The sequence below is a fragment of the Thermobia domestica genome, chromosome 14 (genome assembly GCF_964235325.1).
Source record: "Thermobia domestica chromosome 14, izTheDome1.hap1.1, whole genome shotgun sequence".
Taxonomy (NCBI): domain Eukaryota; kingdom Metazoa; phylum Arthropoda; class Insecta; order Zygentoma; family Lepismatidae; genus Thermobia; species Thermobia domestica.
In genome coordinates, this window is record NC_137467.1 from 8021032 (window position 1) to 8040248 (window position 19217).

The window sequence follows — 19217 nt, forward strand, 5'->3', positions numbered from 1 at the left end:
ACATTATTTTGAAAATTCTCACATAAATAGATAAAATAAACAATTGGAACTTAACACTTCAAGAGTTCAAAATATGTCCTCGTTTTCGTTTTCCTCAGTTTCTGAGGACGATTGATCTATCTCGATGACAACATGATCTTTGTCTTCATCAAAAATATTTTGCTAGACACGATAACTTTGTTCAATGTCCTGGGAAAACATTATTATTATTATTATTATTATTATTATTATTATTATTATTATTATTATTATTATTATTATTATTATTATTATTATTATTATTATTATTATTATTAATCATTCGACAGACCATCTGTCTATAATGACAATTAAAAACTTTTTTCCTTAAAAAGGAAATGATTAAAAACCATTCTATTAAGTACCTAAATCCTCACATGTATTAATGTATGCAGGTTAATATCTGAGTAATAAAGCTATCATTACCTCTATTAATTTCCTGTGTATAGTATCCTAATTTGTAGTTTGTCCAGTTTTTATACACGTGAAGAATCAGATTAGAAAGAAACTGAACAATTATATATTGACCTGTATAACTATATCTTAAAGTTAGAAATAATATACTTACAAGCAGAGCAGATAAACAGACAGAATCTTTATTAAGCCTATTACTAATATTACATATTATTATTAGCAATAATAATAATGATAAGTAAATTCCTGGCGCAACAGCCTTTAGAAGGCCTGGACTTATGGCACTCATTTCTGTGTGGTAATGTGTTTAGAAATCTGCATGGACTCGGGCTACTATGATAACCGTAATGGGGTTAGCCACACTGAGAGCTTTATACAGTTCTACCTGAGTTGGTGCGGCAACGCCGAAATCTAGTTACAATGAAGGATTTATGGTAGGGACAAGTAAACCCTTAGATCTTGACCTTCGAGGAAAAAATTGGTTATGTTTTGTCGCGATGTATATTAAAGGTATTTAGCATCTACTTTGCAGTGACGGTATGTTTTAATCATTGAAAAACCAGAGACGGTATGCCTTCATCACTTAAAAAAAAAAAAAAAAAAAAAGGCGGTATGGCATACCACCGCATACCGTCTCACTTCGACCATTGTGACAAGGCGAAAACTTTCCACTTGCAAACTACATCCGTACTTACAGGCTAATGAACAGAAACGGTTGAAACCACAGACAAAGAATATATACAGACGAGCAACTTCCAATATGTGCTATTGAAATCAGTTTGGATCGTCTGCACAGCGGAAGAGCCAATCAACGCTCGGTGGGCGGGATGATGTATCGTCCTGAGTGTGATTACGCTGCCATCGGACTGGGAGCGTGACGTCCTGGGTTGTCATATTAACCAGCGGATTGATATTGTCTGCTCTGTTTTTCAGTATTAGATATAGTGCAGAAAGATCAGATTAGCTAGTGTGTAGTTTTTCTTGTACTGTCTCTGGACTGGATTGGACCACATGTCAATAGAGACGGTTAATTTCGAAATGTCCACGTCGTTAACGTCAGATCGATTGGTTAGTTCAGTCGTCGTATATTGTGAGGCGCTACTGTTCCTCAAGTTTCCAGTTTTTCGCGGAGTTTGCGGTCTGTATATTCTTTGTCTGTTGTTGAAACTAGTTACGTGTTACACGAAGCATTGGTCCACGTAGTTCTAATGTCAGTCACTAGATGACACACTTTAAAACAAGTCATTTCAACACTTTTGGGTCGCCGTGATAAAACAGCTTCCAAACATACCCAAAACTGATTTTTTACAGTTCGGTCGCCTTTCTGCCAGAAATGAGAGCCACATTGCTTGCCGTTATCGTGAAATTCAGCTCACTGTGAGATATGAAAATTCCATTTTTGTAAAAGAAAATCCTATATTGAAAATTTATTTATAATTTTTAAAAAGCCCAAGGATAATTTTTGCGATCACCTGATCAGATTCTTTAACTTATGAGTTCTCAGTGACTGCTGGGTCAACAAAGAACTTTCATTACTGATAGTTTTCCTTTTCTTCCAAACGTTATGATGAAGGATTGGTAATGAGACTGGGCCTGGCAAAAAGAATTTAGTGATCTGATCGGTACACACTGTTAAAACTCTTCAAATATAGTCTCCTTGGGCGTCAATACATCGTTGTCAACGCGATTCCCACGCTACAGAAGCTCCCTGGAAGTCAGCTGCTGTAACCTCTTTCAGAGATTCTGTAACTACCCGTTGGATGGCGGGAACGTCGTCGAAACGGTGACCTTTCAAGCTTCTCTTGAGTTTTGGGAACAGAAAAAAGTCTGGTCGGCTCACATCAGGGCTGTACGGTGGCTGCGGCAAGGTTGCAACCCTATCCGGGCTAGGTAGGCGGGTGGGCTGTAGCGTTGTCATGGTGGAGCTTTCAACGATCAGCAATCTCCGGTCGTTTCCGTTTGAAGGCTTTGTGCAGGCGTACAAGGACTTCTTTGTGGGAAACGGCGTTGACGGTTCGTCTAGCGTGACAAATATTCATACAGCTGCGCGTGATCCTCACTGTGACAGCTCGGACGCAACTGCCGCCCAGTGCGTTGCTTAAATTGTTAGCTTAGACCCCCTCGCCGCACCACAAGTCCCCTCGCCGGGGAGCGCGATGCTGGCGACTGGAACGGGGAGGGAAACCCTGTAAGAATTCTAAGGAGACTCATTCTTATATTTTTTCTTAAACACTAAAGATACCTGTAATTATATAAAAACACTTACTCATGCGCTGCTTGCACAGACGGAGGATCATACATGTACTGGACTTCAAAGTCTCCTAATGATTTTGTCCCCTTCATACTGAGCAGTTTTGTGATAACCATAATATCTAAAGTTATAACCTTGTTCGGCAAGAAATTCATTATCTCCTGCATCGTCATTTCACGCTGGAATAAACAAATAGTACATATTAGAAAGAATTAACTGAAGAGGAAGATACGTACAGACTGGGAAGTATCTTCAATATCTCTAATTTTTTGGCGCTAAGTTTATTTTTATTTTGTTCTGGTTCGCGGTGAGTTATAAATACCCTATCACTGTTTTATAGAGTATAAGAACAAACCGGACTCTTAAGCTTTCGACTGTGAATGAATCGTCGTCAGATCTACAAAAGAACTCAAAAAAAGTAAGAAAATAATGTTGCCTTGCGCCGAGACACTAGACGCAGTGATCAATTTTAATAGCATACTAGCTGAACTTGTGCTCTTTACACAGCACATCATTCACATATGAGCATGAATCTCCTTGTCATTCCTCTTATCTGTACATGTCCCTTTACAGATACAATTGAAAGACGTCTTCATAAGAATCGGAAAGGGGTGCCATAAAGGGAAGATTTTTTTTCGATTATTTTTTCAATATCTCGTACCGTTTGCAAAATTTGAACCTAATTCATGTATGACCAGTGTTTTCTTTCTTTCTGCATGCAGTATGTAATAAGCAAATACATTACATATACAATTAATTATAATATCAGTAATATATGATGTTCATTGGGTAAAACACTCAAAACCATAAAGATTTATCTTAAACTGGAGAAATAGTTATCCTTCGTTTTTCATTATCATTTGGCCATGAAAGAAACGCCTGAAAGATATACAACCCCTTATATAAATATGTGGTGTTGGAATGTAAAACTCACAGGATATGATGCTTTACTTTTTTAAAAAATTCTACCATTCCAGTGTACCCCTAAGAAATGTAATAAAGAAATCAACGGCCATTTTTTAAAAAAAATATATTCAATTAGAACTGAAAAATCTACACAAAATTTGCAATCGATCAGTGAAAACGGTATCTTTCTAGATCATATGGGTCCCAAAAATTGACTGTCGAAAAGATTGGTCACCAACATATAAACTTTCCTTGACCACAAACATATAAAACTAACATTTTAATATAGATATTATATTCTGTCACAAAGTATACTATGATTACTTAACTAGGTTTGTTTCACTTCTACTTTATTTTTAAATGTTCTTTTGTTTCATAAAGACTTAAAAAAATATTATCTTACTTCATTGTTCGTCGTTTACAATACTTCCATTTTATCTGACGTTCGAAATCATTAAAGACAGGACTATAGCCAAGTTAAATTAAAGGTTCCGTTTTTTTTCTTTTCTGAATTGAATTGAATTGAATTTCAGTTTAGCGTCCCTTTCAGCAGCGAGGCTGTATGAGACGTGGACCTACTGATTAACGTGGAATCCGAACCACATGAGCTCCCGCCGGGAATCGAACCCGGGTCTCCCGCGCCAAAGGCGCGTATGCTAACCGCTTAGCCAGGGAGGAGCTCTTTTTTTTTTTTCTTTTCTCAGAGCTTTCATTGCCCAAACTATTGGACAGGATTTAGAACGTTTCGCCTTCTCTATGATCAGCAATATATTATTACTAAAAGATTTGATAGATATTAGATAAGAAGGTGGACCATCTTCTTCATGTTTACCTCAACCATAGGTTGGTGTGCAACATGGAATTTTTAAAACTTTTCTCTCCCTTGGGAAAACTGTTTTATACTTTGATAAGGCCTCTTTTTCGTAACTGCATCTAGATATTCTATCCTTGGTCTTCCTCTTCCTGGTTTTCCTTCTGCCTTTCCCTCTATCAGCACAGTGATCCAATTGGAGTGTTGAATAAGATGGCGAAGCATGTTGTTTCTTCTTTTTCCTATTATCTTCACGATCTGTCGTCCTTCATTAGCTTCCTTTAGTACGTCTTCATTCCTTTTTCTTTCGGTCCATGATATGGACAGCATTCTGCGTCAACACAAAATTTCAAATGCTTCCAGCTTGGATATTTCAACTTTTCTCAGTGTTCACGTCTCTGATCCGTAAAGCGCCACGCTCCATACCAGTGTCTTAATAACTCGTTTACGAACGTCCAACCACGACACATTTCTTGATGTTAGTAGTCCTCTTTTCCTATTGAATGCTTGTTTAGCCTGTGCTATTCTAGAACTTACGTCTTTTTCACTTTTTCCGTCCGAGGATATTAGACTTCCTAAGTAGGGGAAGTCTTAACGCCTTCGATTTTCTCTCCATCTAGCCATACGTTTGCCTTTTCCTGTCCTGCTCTTGTGCACTTTATGACTTTGGTTTTCTTCCTATTTATCTTCATTTTGTGTGTTTTATTCCAGTTGGTCGTTCAAGTTTGAAAGTGCTTCCTGCAAATCCTTTTCGTTCTCCGCTATCAATACTATGTCATCAGCAAACCTTATTGTGCTGAAAATCTGACTATTTACTTTTACGCCTTTCTCGTTTTTATCAAAGAATTCTTTCATAGCCTCTTCTATATAAGCATTGAACAGGAGAGGTGAAAGCCCGCGTCCTTGTATTACTTCTTTACTTATTCTTGCTTCCTTCTGATCTCCTCCTATAGCAGTTGTCTGGTTTCTGTAAAGTTGATACCTTGTAAAGGTGGATCCTACTTTCATAAATGTCGATCGAAACTATCTTTGTGAGCATACTATGACAGGTCGGCGGCTGCATATATATATTATTACATTTGTTTCTGTTTTGTATGTATGTAGTGGATAAATTACCGAGAAAGTTGAAATACATAAAAGATGATATAAAATTTTTCAGAGAAGTTAAAAATACGCTAATTTGTAAATCTTATTATTCTGTAGATGAGTATATAAGTGGATAATCCTTCATTATTTCTGAAGGCAGTAAAACTTGGTATGTTGATATAATTTAACCATTAGATTAAATAATAAATTTTTCCTTTTTTCCTTCTTTTATTGTAAAAATTTTTAGTCCTTATATTTGTATGCTTACAGTTTGTTTGTATGTGTTTATTAACTCTGTGAAGAGATGTATTTAACCAATGTATTATTTCGAAATGACATGTTCTATACCATATGTACAAATTTGTGTACTTTGTATGGTCAAATGAACGCAATAAATCAATTTAAATCAAGTCAAATCCACCGCTATTTCACCAAAGCAACATTTGGGCAACATGAAGCATGTGACAGCACGAGCATTCAACTGAGGAAACACGGCGTGCAACTGTGTGTCATTCTGCATGTCGTAACATGTCGGGCCCACAAACTTGCAGCATACTACAATTTCCGTTCGAGAAAATGGAATGATCAATTTAAAAAAAAAAAAAAGCTTATAAAAAGAATGAAAACAGATATGTTGAAACCGCTCGCCATACTTCTCCAATGAAATGAAAATTGTGGTTTGGGTATGATCTATTGATCTTTCTATTTGACACCGACGTTTCCAGGAAACAAGTTTGACGACAGATAACAGTGAATGACTAGAAGTAGTTAGTTTTAAGTAATTAGATCCAGTACCGGTACCTATTATCATTCGCAAAATCATATTGTTACTTAACATCTTTAGTTTTATGGTTTAGTGACAATTCGCGAACTATGAACGGGATGAAGCTGCATTGGGACATTCTCCATTTTAAAAATATAATTATTATTAATCGAAAGCTCGTTGGACTTAAGAGCCTGACATACTAAAAGTAATACAAAATTAACCATTTTTCTTTTGCTTGTTTTTTATAAATGAAAGGAGATAATGAAATGCAACTTACCATAATCATAGTTAATGTTATTCTACAACAGAAAATGTAAACCTGAAGAATTTTCAGTCTTGCCATCCATAGAAATTACAGTGTTACCAGAATAACAATTCCTCCCCCAAATCTAAATTAAGGCAGCGACTAGAGGAACGAACTCGACTGTATTTTATTACGTATCATGTTGTCTTGGAGTCCTCTGAACTACTTTTTAAATAATAAATGTATTTAGTTTGTAATAAACAAAATAGTTTTAACATATAGTTATTAAAATTAAATAATAATGTTATTTAGAAAGTAGTTTACAAGATATCAAAACAGCATGATACGTAATCAAATGCAGTTGAGTTCGTTCCTTTAGTAGCTGCCTTAACTTAGATTTTAGGAGAAATATTACTCTGGCAACACTGAAAATTCTTCAGGTTCATATTTTCTGTTGTAAAATAATATTATTTATGACTATAGTAAGTTGCATTTCATTATCTCCTTTCACTTATGAAAAACTAGCAAAAGAAAAATGGTTAATTTTGTATTACTGGTTTTAGTATGTCAGATTCTTAATGACAACACTGTTGCCTTAGTGCCCTTTCTGCATGATTTTTTTTTTCTTTCAGCGAAAAAATATCCTCATACAGTATTGAAATCCTCATACGGGAACTTGAAAAATGAATTAAAACTTGAATTTTAGATTTTTCACTTAATCCCGACAAGAAATAAGTACGTGCCATATATGGCACACTATGCAGTAAGGTAAATTTTCCTAGAAGTGGGCAGGGAAGGAATTTTGCCATATATATCAATTTATGCAGTAATATCGATACTATACTATAGATACAACACATTGACTTGACACCTAGTTTTCCGTTTCAGGCGCTGCTATCGGCTGAACAAATTCCACTCTCTTTCGCTAAGGCTCTCTCGCTTAGCAACTGCTGAACGCTTATTGGCTTAACGCGTGCGTGGGTGTGTCGGGGTGTGAGCTTTAGTTTGCATTTTTGCAATGCCACGGCTCGAGACATTTTGGCAGCACAATATAGGGCTACTATGTCTATACTATACTCTCAGTTCTTTGGGAAAAGTGCGCACAATGTTTCGCCAAAAAATTATTTTCACTGACAAAAATCCACTGCTTCACAAAAACCACATGTCAACGTTTAACCGCCTAATACAACTCACAAAGAACATGCCAGATGACACCCAAATCTCTTATTCATACACGTCAATATCTCACACAGCAGACGAAACAGTCATCTGGCGCCTTTGATAAATCACACAAAAGCTAAAGTGAAAAAAAGGGGATGTGCCATATATGGCACGGCATGCGGTAAGGGGTTAAGTTCTCTGCTTTGCCACAAATTTCCATAATAGTCCATAGAACATTGGGCAACACGTGTAGCATACCACACGCTCTTTGCCCCCTTGCCAAGAAGCTACATGACATACTAGCAACATCTGTTGCCTGCCGCATGCCACATGCCAGCTATTGCTGCACTAGCAGAGTAACGCCTTAATTCAATTTTAGATTAGAGAATGCGTTTTCAAATTTTTATTATATAGATTTGTGTGGTAGATATTATAAAGATCTGTGATATAGACAGACGTGGGTACTGTCTTATATACTAAACTCCCGAAACATTCGAATAGCGGGGGGTGGGGTGGAATAGAAACATTCAAGAAGTTAACGAAAATCTACCAGAACACTTCGTGAACAAATTTCTAGATGTATAAACGAATACAATTATTGATTATAGCTTACATAAAATAAATTTCGTATCCTAAAATACAAGTGTGTATTAAGTGTATGTTATAAATATACAATTGAAATGAAATGAAATTTTTGAGTTTTACGTCCCACGATTATGCCGGTTAGGCTAAAGGAGACGGTGATGATGAGTAATGAATGAAATGGTGGAATGAGGAAAGTGGGAGGAAACGGGAGAACTCCGAGAAAACCCAAGTACACAGTGTTTGTCCACCACAAAGTTCACGTCGCGGGGGCTGGGATCGAACCCAGGACCCCAAGCACCAGAGGTGAACGTTCTACCACTGAGCCACCGTGGCCCTTAAATATACAAGTGGTATATCATTTGACGACTCTTCTTCATATATACGGATTGGTTCAGTATATAGATTATAAAAACAAAATAAAATTGAATTACCTTTTCCTCTGGTGGAAGACCGTGTAAAATGCCTGGATAATTGGGGACCCAGGCATATGAGTCATACTGCATAAAATTAGCAGCTGCATGTCCTTGGCTACAGGTAGCAATAATGATCGTTGCTACATCGATGATTTCGTCAACAGTTTTGAATCCTTCGTCTGTGCCAGGGACATCTTGAAAACCTAATCCACCATTTTCTTGGGACGTCACTATCTCTTTCCTCCAATTCTGTAACTCATAATCTTCGATAATATTCTTCGGCGAATCTACAAATATCAAAGAACAATTAACAGCAACTATTGTAGTCAAAAACAGTAGACATCACGGTACGAAATTGTGGGGAGATTACCCCCACTAAATATTTTTGGAAGAAAGTTTCCCTCCCAATTACTTACCATGGGTAAATAAAGTGACAATATTATCAGAAATTCGCAAATTAATTATAGTAAGTCATACGTAATTAACCTGTACAGGGTGTCCAATATACAATGCAACCCGAAGTTTGGCATAGTAGAACTTTTGAACCGGAAACGATACACAAATAATGGTTGTACCAAAATGGAGCCTTGTTCATGCATATATTTTTAAACTAGGAAGCAGCGATTGAAGTACACTAGGAACCATGCAGTGTTGTCAGATGTAACCGAAGGTGTAAATATTTTTTTTTTTTTTTTTTTTTTACATGTAAATTGACTTATAACTCATACATATGGATGTTCTGCCGTCAATTTTCAGTTTGTTTAGTTGAAGTAGCTTGGAAACTATGGAGCAGAAAAAAAGAATTTTTCATTTCCATCAATAAATAATCGGATGAGACCTCTGTAAGGAGGTAACTACGGAAATCGTAGTTTTCATAAATTACTACTCTGAATTGGCAACACTGCTGATGTTTCAGTGCATCAAAAAGTGCGTTAAGGATCTATCTACATTATGCAGTTCCTGAAAACAATGAAAAAGGAACTTTGAAATTATCAAGGTAACACTTTTACTTACATGCACAGTTAACTAGCGAAATAACATTTCCTGCTTGTAATTGAAAAAAAAAAAGGAAAAAACCGAAGGAAACGCGAGTCGTGTTCGGATGGCAGTGCACATTTGTAGTGAGTCTTGTCACTTTGCTTGGAAAGTTTATTTTGTGTTCCGTGTTGTGTTGAATGTGTAAAGTGATTCTTGCTTTGGTGCAATGAGGTACTCTACAGAAGAGGTTTTCATTATTGAACATATTTTCTTTCCAACTCATATGTCGCAGTGAGACAAGAATTTCGTGAACATTTTCCCAACAGTAGTCTTCCAAACGAGTCAACAATATGTAGACTTGTTTCAAAATTTCGTTAGACTGAATCTGTACACGAAAAACAATGCAATAAGCAACGCCGTATTCTTACACAAGAGGTTTTGGACACCGTAGAACAACGTATGTCGCAATCACCACGAAATTTCCCTAATTCCTCCTTACAGAGGCCTCATCCGGTTGGTTATCGGTGGAAATGAAAAGTTATTTTATCCGCTTCATAGTTTCCAAGCTACCCCAACTAGACAAACTGAAAATTGACGACAGAACATCCATACGTATGAGTTACGAGTCGATTTATGTGTTTTGTTAAAAATTAAAAAAAATTGGTTACATTTGGCAACACTGTGTGGTTCCTAGTGTACTTGAATCGTTGCTTCCCAGTTTAAAAATATATGCATTAAGACCCTGTATTTCAGCAATGTGTGGTATTCCTAACCTCACGTAGTTCAATAATCATGGATATTCAAATATGAACTCTCTATGTGGAAACAAACCAATGTGGAGATTTATCTTCCCCACCACCACCCCACTTCGATTGTTGTGGTTTCGCACTTTGTTAGAGATAATATACATAGAGATAATAAATTTATAACAGCTTACCCATCAACATAAGAAACTCAAAATCTGATCACCTTTTTAAACAAAGACTAACAAAGTACCTACAAGAGCACTGCTTTTATACTCTCTCGGAATTTTATGAACATTCTCAAGCTAGGAACTTGTAGTTGGATGAATCAATAGGAAGGTATTTATTTTATTATTACATATTTATATATTATTATAATCAAATATCTTCAATACGTGTTTCCTAAACACTAAATGAAGATAACATAATGTAAAGAAAAAAAAACCTACAGATTCTCGCACTATGAATAAAACCAGGTAGATGAGTAGATAAGGTATGGTATTTCTATGTATATATATATGCATCATGTTGTAAGACTAATGTGATGTATAAGGAACTATAGCAGTAGCTTATTATATAGACAATAATAGGATTTGACATGTTCTATATCGCATGTACAAATGTACAATACTGTGGTGTCTTGAACGCAAAATAAATAAATAAATAAATAAATAAATATCAATATATGGTTTCTCCTTTAAAACTGTACGTTCGTTGCTTTGCTACAAAGTGTTTAATCCAGTGGTGCCCACCCCCCTTATGTCTATGACGCACCCCCCCAATTGTCTATCCGTAGGTGTTCTTCCATGAAAGAAATCTTTTCGAGTAATTTTACCCCCCCTCATCAAACATATTTATATAGATTTTAACCCCCCCAAATATTTCAATGACGCAGTTTGCGTCATAGCCCCTCCTTGTGGGCACCCCTGTTTAATCGTAAAACAATTATAAGTACATGGCAAGTCAAAATGATGGACCTGATTTCAGAAGTCTAATAAAATAAATGTTATAGTGAGACATGCGCTTCGAAAGGTTAACTTTCCAAAGTTAGTTTCCACCAAGGATGTCACAAAATAGAGGATCTGCCTATACAACAAAATCGTGAAGCCATACGACACAGTTTCGCCACCTCCCACTCTTCCTGCTGCACCCAATAAGATTGCAATGTTTTGAGCCAACATGTATGGCGGAAACGAGAGTAGCCAATCGGGCTCGGTACTCTGACAAATGCTTGATTTTTTTTTTTTTTTTTTTGGCTTCATTGAGTTAATATAATGGAGATACATATGGAGAGATCCTCTATTTTTATAACATTCTTCGTTTCCACACTGTTTCCACTTTCTACCGCTAGGAGTCAGCAGCCATCATGAAATGAATTGCTAATATTGATCTCAAGATGCTACAAAAGATTTGACAGGAGATAAGACTATCGGCTTGATGTGTGCCGTGTTACGCAAGGTGTTCAGTGCCGTGTTACGCAAGAACATTTCGTCACTGCGCCTCGAAGAACCGCTATGTGACATTTTCGTCGAAAAAATTAGTTATGTCGGGCAAATAAACCAGAAAGCTGTCAGACAGCGTCTCTTATAATGTCATAAGTTAACATTCAATTGTTTCACCACAGCAATGAAAAATTATAGATTGAAATTAAAGGATTGTGGTTCTCATCACGTACGCATTAATCAATGTATACAAATCCTCTATGTGCTTATAAAGTCGCAAAAAGGTGCTACATAAACAGAAAAATAGTAATATAATACTGTTGAAGCAAGCTACTATTATATTTTTCAAGTGTTTCCGTGTATTTGGCAAAATTTTTAAGAGTTCGGAATGTTTTTTGCTTCTCCTGAAAAGTTGTGGTTTTAACACACAGCTGTTCTTCGAGGCGCTGCGGCGATTTGTGATATTTTTGAAGAAAACTTTTTGACAGTTTACTTTCTTTGCATATCTCTCGTAATAGCATATGTTTATTTGATTTCACTGCAGACTGAATAAATTTCTGGAATCGGATCCATCATTTTAACTTACCCTCTATATATTTTAGAGAGGAGCAACATATAATCATATCAGTGCACGTATTTCATAATACTAATACTAAAATAAGCTTTTATTATATTCTTTTCTAGTTTTGATTTGATTTCTATGAAATTAAGACTTGCTCTAGTGTTCAGAAAATAAAATCAAGTTGCTCCTGCTATGCAATAGAAAGAACAATTAGGGAGAAAAAAATAAATCTATCAACAAGTAACGCCTTATATTACGCGACCCATCATGCGGAAAATGTGCAGAATTAATATGTATTTATCATATTTTGGAATAATAGTAGCGAGAGAAAATTTTTTATTTATTTATTTATTTATTTATTTATTTATTTATTTTTTAAAAAATTGTCAGAATTTTATGCTGAAAAAGAAGAAATTTCCTGTCAACAGTGTTTAAAGATTATGATATTTTATCATTACAAAGTTTACACGATGGCGATTCAGAAAGTAATAGTATTGCAACGACCACGTGGCCAATAGTATTGCAAACATTCTGAACTGTTTATCATTAATGCGCTGATGTTTAAGCTATAGAATGTCACTTGTTTCACCTTCCTGTCTCTTCTCGTTTCAGAGTAATGAAACAATCTTATGGCATATTGGTCACATCCGGTTGAAACTGTAGGTTGTTATTGAATTTCTGACTGCAGAAGGTTGTGCGCCCAGAAACATTCATCGTCGGCAACGAGAACGTGGATACACCATTACGACCCGGAAACGAACTGCCACGCATCCTCTTCTCCGTCGAAAAATTCACACTTGTCCCATCTGCTGGCCATGTAACATTCTGCCTCATCCTGCCTATAACGTGGATCTTGAGCCCTGCGAATTTTGCCTCTTCCCCAAACATAAGGATCACCTACAGTTGTGACGCTGAGGTGGAAGCAGTAGTTCGGCCATAGTGTCGCTAGCAGGCACCACAATTCTTCTCCGACGGCATGAAAAACCTTGTTTCGCGTTGGTGCAAGTGTGTTGTCCGTAATGGGGACTATGTTGAAAAATGATGCTACCATTTGTAGCTGATATTGCAAGCTTTCCATTGATACCTTTATCGGTACTATCCGTCAAACATAGATTAAGGTATCACTTTGGAGGCATTACTTTCTGAATCACCTCGTATTTGTATAATGTAATAAGTGCAGGTGAAACTAAACTGTAAAGGTTTTGTATTAAATAAATATATAGAGACTTATAATACGTGTAGAAGAGATGATTTTTACATCGATCAGCATAGAGGTAACATATAGGAAGTAAGTGTAACATATACGGGTAAGATATTGTATAACATGTTACACCCGCTGTAGTAAAAAATGAGAAAAGTTCAAGAGGTTATTGAAAAAAAAAGTGTACTTTTATGATCTTTATAATTTTCTTTTTAAATTTTGACTGAAGGAACATGTAATTATGCCTTATAATTAAACAACTCTAATATCATGTACATGATCTACAGATGCAATAAATTAAATTGAAAAACAATTCACATAACTTGACATTTTATATTATGAACAAAACAGCTCAATTTTCTAATGATATGGAAAATTGTTTTCACCCTGACTTGAAGTAACATTTGTTTAAACAATTTCTTCTAAGAAAGAAATTTATATCAACTTCTAAGTTAAACATTTCCTTCGTTTACTTCTCTAGACTATGTTAGTCACTAACAATAAATAGATAAACTATTTTTACATTAACCTATTGCTTCTCCAAATTATTATTGATTGCATAAAGAATTATATTTAACAATTGTATTAAAAATGAAATTACAAAATAGTCTGCTGTCTACTGTAATATACTAAATATGTTGGTTACTTATTCTGATTTACTAAACATGCCTGTTATTTATTCCAACATTAAACATGTCTATTATTTATTCTAATGCTAAACATGTCAGTTATTTATTCTACTACTAAACACGTCTGTTATTTCTAATATTAAACATGTTTGTTATTTATTCTAATACTAAACATGTCTGTTATTTATTCGAATACTAAACATGTCTGTTATTTATTCGAATACTAAACACGTCTGGTATTTTTAATACCAAATATGTCTATTATTAATTCTAATACTAAACATGTCTGTTATTTATTCTAATACTAAACATGTCTGTTATTTATTCTAATACTAAACATGTCTGTTATTTATTCGAATACTAAACACGTCTGGTATTTTTAATACTAAACATGTCTATTATTTATTCTAATTCTAAACATGTCTGTTATTTATTCTAACACTAAACATGTCTGTTATTTATTCTAACATTAAACATGTCTGTTATTTATTCTAATACTAAATATGTCTGTTATTTATTCTAATACTAAAGACGTCTGTTATTTCTAATCCCAAACATGTCTGTTATTTATTCTAATACTAAACATGTCTGTTATTTATTCTAATACTAAACATGTCTGTTACTTCAAATACTAAACTTGTCTATTATTTATTCTAATACTAAACATGTCTGTTATTTATTCTAATACTAAACTTGTCTATTATTTATTCTAATACTAAAGACGTCTGTTATTTCTAATCCTAAACCTGTCTGTTATTTATTCTAACACTAAACATGTCTGTTATTTATTCTAATATTAAACATGTCTGTTATTTATTCTAATACTAAACATGTCTCTTATTTATTCTAATACTACACATACCTGTTATTTATTCTAATACTAAACACGTCTGTTGTGTATTCTAATACTAAAAATGTCTGTTATATATTTTAATACTAAACATGTCAGTTATTTATTCTAATATTAAACACGTCTGTTATTTATTTTAATATTCCTAAACATATTTTCTGTTATTTATTGAGGCCACTTACTATAATGTATATTTACAATCTTGGATACATAACGCCTTGTAATATTATATAATCCGATGGCGTCATCCCTATAAGGGTAATAGGGAAGAACTTCAGGGTCGTTCAGTCCACGGCTTTCTACCTCTCTTTCGATAATTCCGTGTCCAGCAAATTTCCATCTCTGGAAACTGAAATTAAAACAGAAGAGTAATTAACAGTTTCAATTGAAATAATTGAATTACATATTAAGTTTGTGTCGACTTCCAGCGCTGTCTTTGCTTTTTTAGCGCACAGATTTCCATAGCGACCAGTGATGCCAACCTGAAGCATTACAAAACCCCATCTCGAGAGAAAAAAAAAATCCCATTTTGGTCTTGAATTTCGCACCCTATACTAACTTAATTATAAAAATTCGAAACTTACAAAATATGAAAAGTGAAAGTACTGTACGTCACTCATGTTCTTCAATATATGAGTGAATTATCCACAAAGTCTAATCTTCTACGTTTTTCAAATAGTTTATGAATGAGTATTTTCTTTAACTGAAGAAAATTGAAACTGTTGAGGAAAACAGGCACACTTTGCTAATAAAACTTCAACTGACCAAAGCGGTATATATATTTTACTGTGTTACAGTTACGGTTATGTAACATAGCCTTCCTCAGACACATTATGAAAGAAATATCCAACAACATCTAATTAAAAATTTACTTTTTTAGAACCAATTAACAGTTTACGTTTTGTAAGGAGCAAGTGGGCGTGTCTTGCATTCAGACTGTATTTAAACTGTCAAAATTGGATATTTGTCTCATAATGTGTCTGAGGAAGGCAATGTTACGTAGCCGAAATTGTAACACAGATATATATATATACTATTAACTAACTACCTAACTCTATGGCCTATGGAACCTGGAGGTTCAATGCCGCGTTCACAAAAGCTCTCCACTGACTTCTATCCTTAGCTAATTGGATCCAGTTTCTACTTTGTATTTCTATCTCTGCGAGATCCATCTTAATATTGACCTCCCATCTGCACCTAGGTCTTCCTAATGGTCGTTTTCCGATGGGTCTTCCAGTCAAGACTTTGAAAGCGTTTCTACTTTCTTCCATTCTAGCTACATGACCTGCCCACCTAAGCCTCCTAGATTTGACGACCCTAACAATGTTGGGTAAACCATATAAATTATGTAGTTCCTCGTTATGAAGCTTCCGCCATTCCCCATTCTCGTTCCTCTTGGGTCCGAATATTCTTCTCAGGATCCTGTTCTCAAATACTTTCAGTCTATGTTCTTCCCTCAGAGTAAGCGACCATGTTTTGCAACCATACAGAACAACAGGCATGATTATCGTTTTATATATTTTAAGCTTTACATTCTTCAACAGAATTCGTGACGACAAAAGATTTTGAACTGAATAATAACACGAATTTCCTGCTTTGCTTTCAGACGATATTTAATTTCTTTGTACACTCGGCTTTGGTCTGTTAATAATTATTAATCCTAGATATTTGAAAGTATCCACTTTATCAAAAGTTTATTTAATTTACCGTATTAGGATCTCTTCTATATGTAAACGTAAAAATTTTGCCAATTACTTTTTAGTGAAACCTTTCATACCCTACATGTAACTGAAGTTGAAAAAAATAATTTGTATGAAAGAAAGAAAAAGATAGACAAAATGAAGAAATGAAGTCGACTTAATTATTGTATTTGAGTTTCAGTGAGATTCTGGGGTATGTCTTTAGTTTTAAAACTTTCTTATATTTATTTGTCAATAAAGATTTTTTTTTTTTTTTTAAATGCCGCACTGGAATATCGCATCTTATGAAATGAGCGAAAACAATTAAAGGAAAGATGGGTGACAGTTCGTACTCAACAGCCACCGTCGTGAGGACAATTGAGATCTGTTTGAAGGAAAGAAGTAGTGAACTCCATTCTAGAGAGCCGGAGTAATTCTTATAATTACTTTACCTGCTTTCCGTATTTTTTGGAAGCCTAAAGCTCATTTTAAGATTATGACTACGTTTGTTCCACAAGATAGTTAAAAATATGAAAATAATAATAATTAAGCCTTACCTGTTGGAAAACGAAAAAAAGCATAGTTTTTGAAATATTAAAAAATTACAATCATCTATCTAACTTCAAGGAACACGAACAGAAATTCAGACAGAAAATTGTAGAAGGGCACAAAATACAAGTAAACCATAAATCCTTTCGTTGATGCTTCATCAAATAGGAATCGAAAGAAGTTTAAAACAAATGTTAAAAAGAAAAAAAAGAACTGATAAACGTCAGCTTTGCCGCCATATTGGTTTCCAGAAACTGATAAGTAATTTAATAACAAACAAAATGTGTAACAATCAGGATTATAGGCCTATATATATATATATATATATATATATATATATATATTGTATGTATATATATTGTAGTTCTTTAAAAATTTGTTTAAGTTTTAATTTCCTTGACTCGTCCTGTACAGAATTCTCGTTCCATGTATAAATATATTGTTTCCTTCTATGTGTGTATGTTTTTAGATCTAGTCCACACTACAATAAATTTTTATTAATATGCTTTCACACACGCCATTTTGAGATTTCTTTAAAATAATTGTAAAAAAAAAAAAAAGTTTCTGTTTAAACGTTCAATGCTTATAAATCACAAACGGTGAAGGTGAAGTATGATATGAATATTCAGAATATGCGTCGATTGGAATGCTTTGTTTGCTCACAGATCCCCCCCCTATTATAGGGCCCCGTAGGATTATCAGAAAATTTTAAATGGTAAGATATGTACTTTGATGTATCAGTGAAAATATATGTAAAAACAAAGGAGTTTTGTAGGAAAAAGTTTTTGTGTGAGACGCCATTTAACCAACGGTGCAAATCTGTCTTCAACATTGGGGGGCAGGGGGACGGGTGAGACGGTTCCCAGCACACAAACACACACACACACACACACACATGCTGTGGGGAGTCAGGGGAGCAGAGTTGTCTTCAACATTGGGAGGTGGGCAGATTTGAGGCTTATTCTGAGAGGACAACAATTTCATCTCAGTTTCCTTTGTGGCAATCGGACACAAATTATCACATTTCTCCCCAAAAATACATTTCAAATCGGATTACTGGGGGGGGGCAGTTCCCCAGTTCCAAGATTGGATGGGACATGCCCCCCTCATCCCCCCGGGATTTGCGCCAGTGCATTTAACTGTAGATTATCACACAGTCAGATATAATATCCAATTCACAATCGGCTGAAGATAAAAGAATTAATATATTGAAATAGGGAAATATCAAAAGCCACATCAAATAAAGTGATCTATTTTTCCTACAGAATCCTCATCGTCGAGCGATCTGAAAATTTTAAGTGGTAAGATATCTTATTTGATACATCATTGAAAGATCATGAAGAAACAAATGAGTTCTACAGAATAAAGTTTTTTTCGTGTAGGCCACCGTTCACGAAATGAATATTTTTATTTTATTTAGAATTGTTATTTGCCGGTGTTTACAAAAATAACTTTCACAAACATTCAGACTTGAATACCTCTATTTTGATTCTGGTACAGAGACGTGCTTGGTCGCTCTGAAAAGATGATACGATTGTGGTTTCATAATATCTGTGTTTAATTGTAAGTAGTGAAATGTGAATTATAGAATATTAATAGTACAAGAAATTTCTATTTACATATCGGCTAACATTAGAGTAAAATACTGATCTGTGTTATGATGTGTGTAGAAACCATGCAAGACTATTATCCTGTTATTTATTTGGTATTATATTAACAATGCACGTACAAAAAAATAAAATAAAATAAAATAAAAATAATAATAATATTTCATAAGCTACGCGTGTAAACACCTAAGCACAACCTTGTAAGAAAATGTGGAATTTATTTTATTTACGAAGGTAACCAAGAAAGTTCTGTCGCTTTTTGTAGAGGTCTGTGTTCAATTGGCCCTCACACCGTGAGTTGAATGCAAATTGAGATAAGGTG

At 34.7% G+C, this 19217-nt stretch overlaps 1 protein-coding gene across 1 annotated transcript in view; it reads right to left on the reverse strand.

Annotated features, from left to right (window-relative positions):
• LOC145669499 (polyunsaturated fatty acid 5-lipoxygenase-like) overlaps nt 1-19217 on the reverse strand; it is a 134222-nt gene that overhangs the window by 2877 nt on the left and 112128 nt on the right. The window contains exons 11-13 of the mRNA XM_081737679.1: nt 15243-15409; nt 8674-8942; nt 2699-2862 (exon numbers count right to left, since the gene is read on the reverse strand). Coding sequence (XP_081593805.1) covers nt 2699-2862; nt 8674-8942; nt 15243-15409 — 600 coding nt within the window. The remainder of the gene's footprint in view (nt 1-2698; nt 2863-8673; nt 8943-15242; nt 15410-19217) is intronic.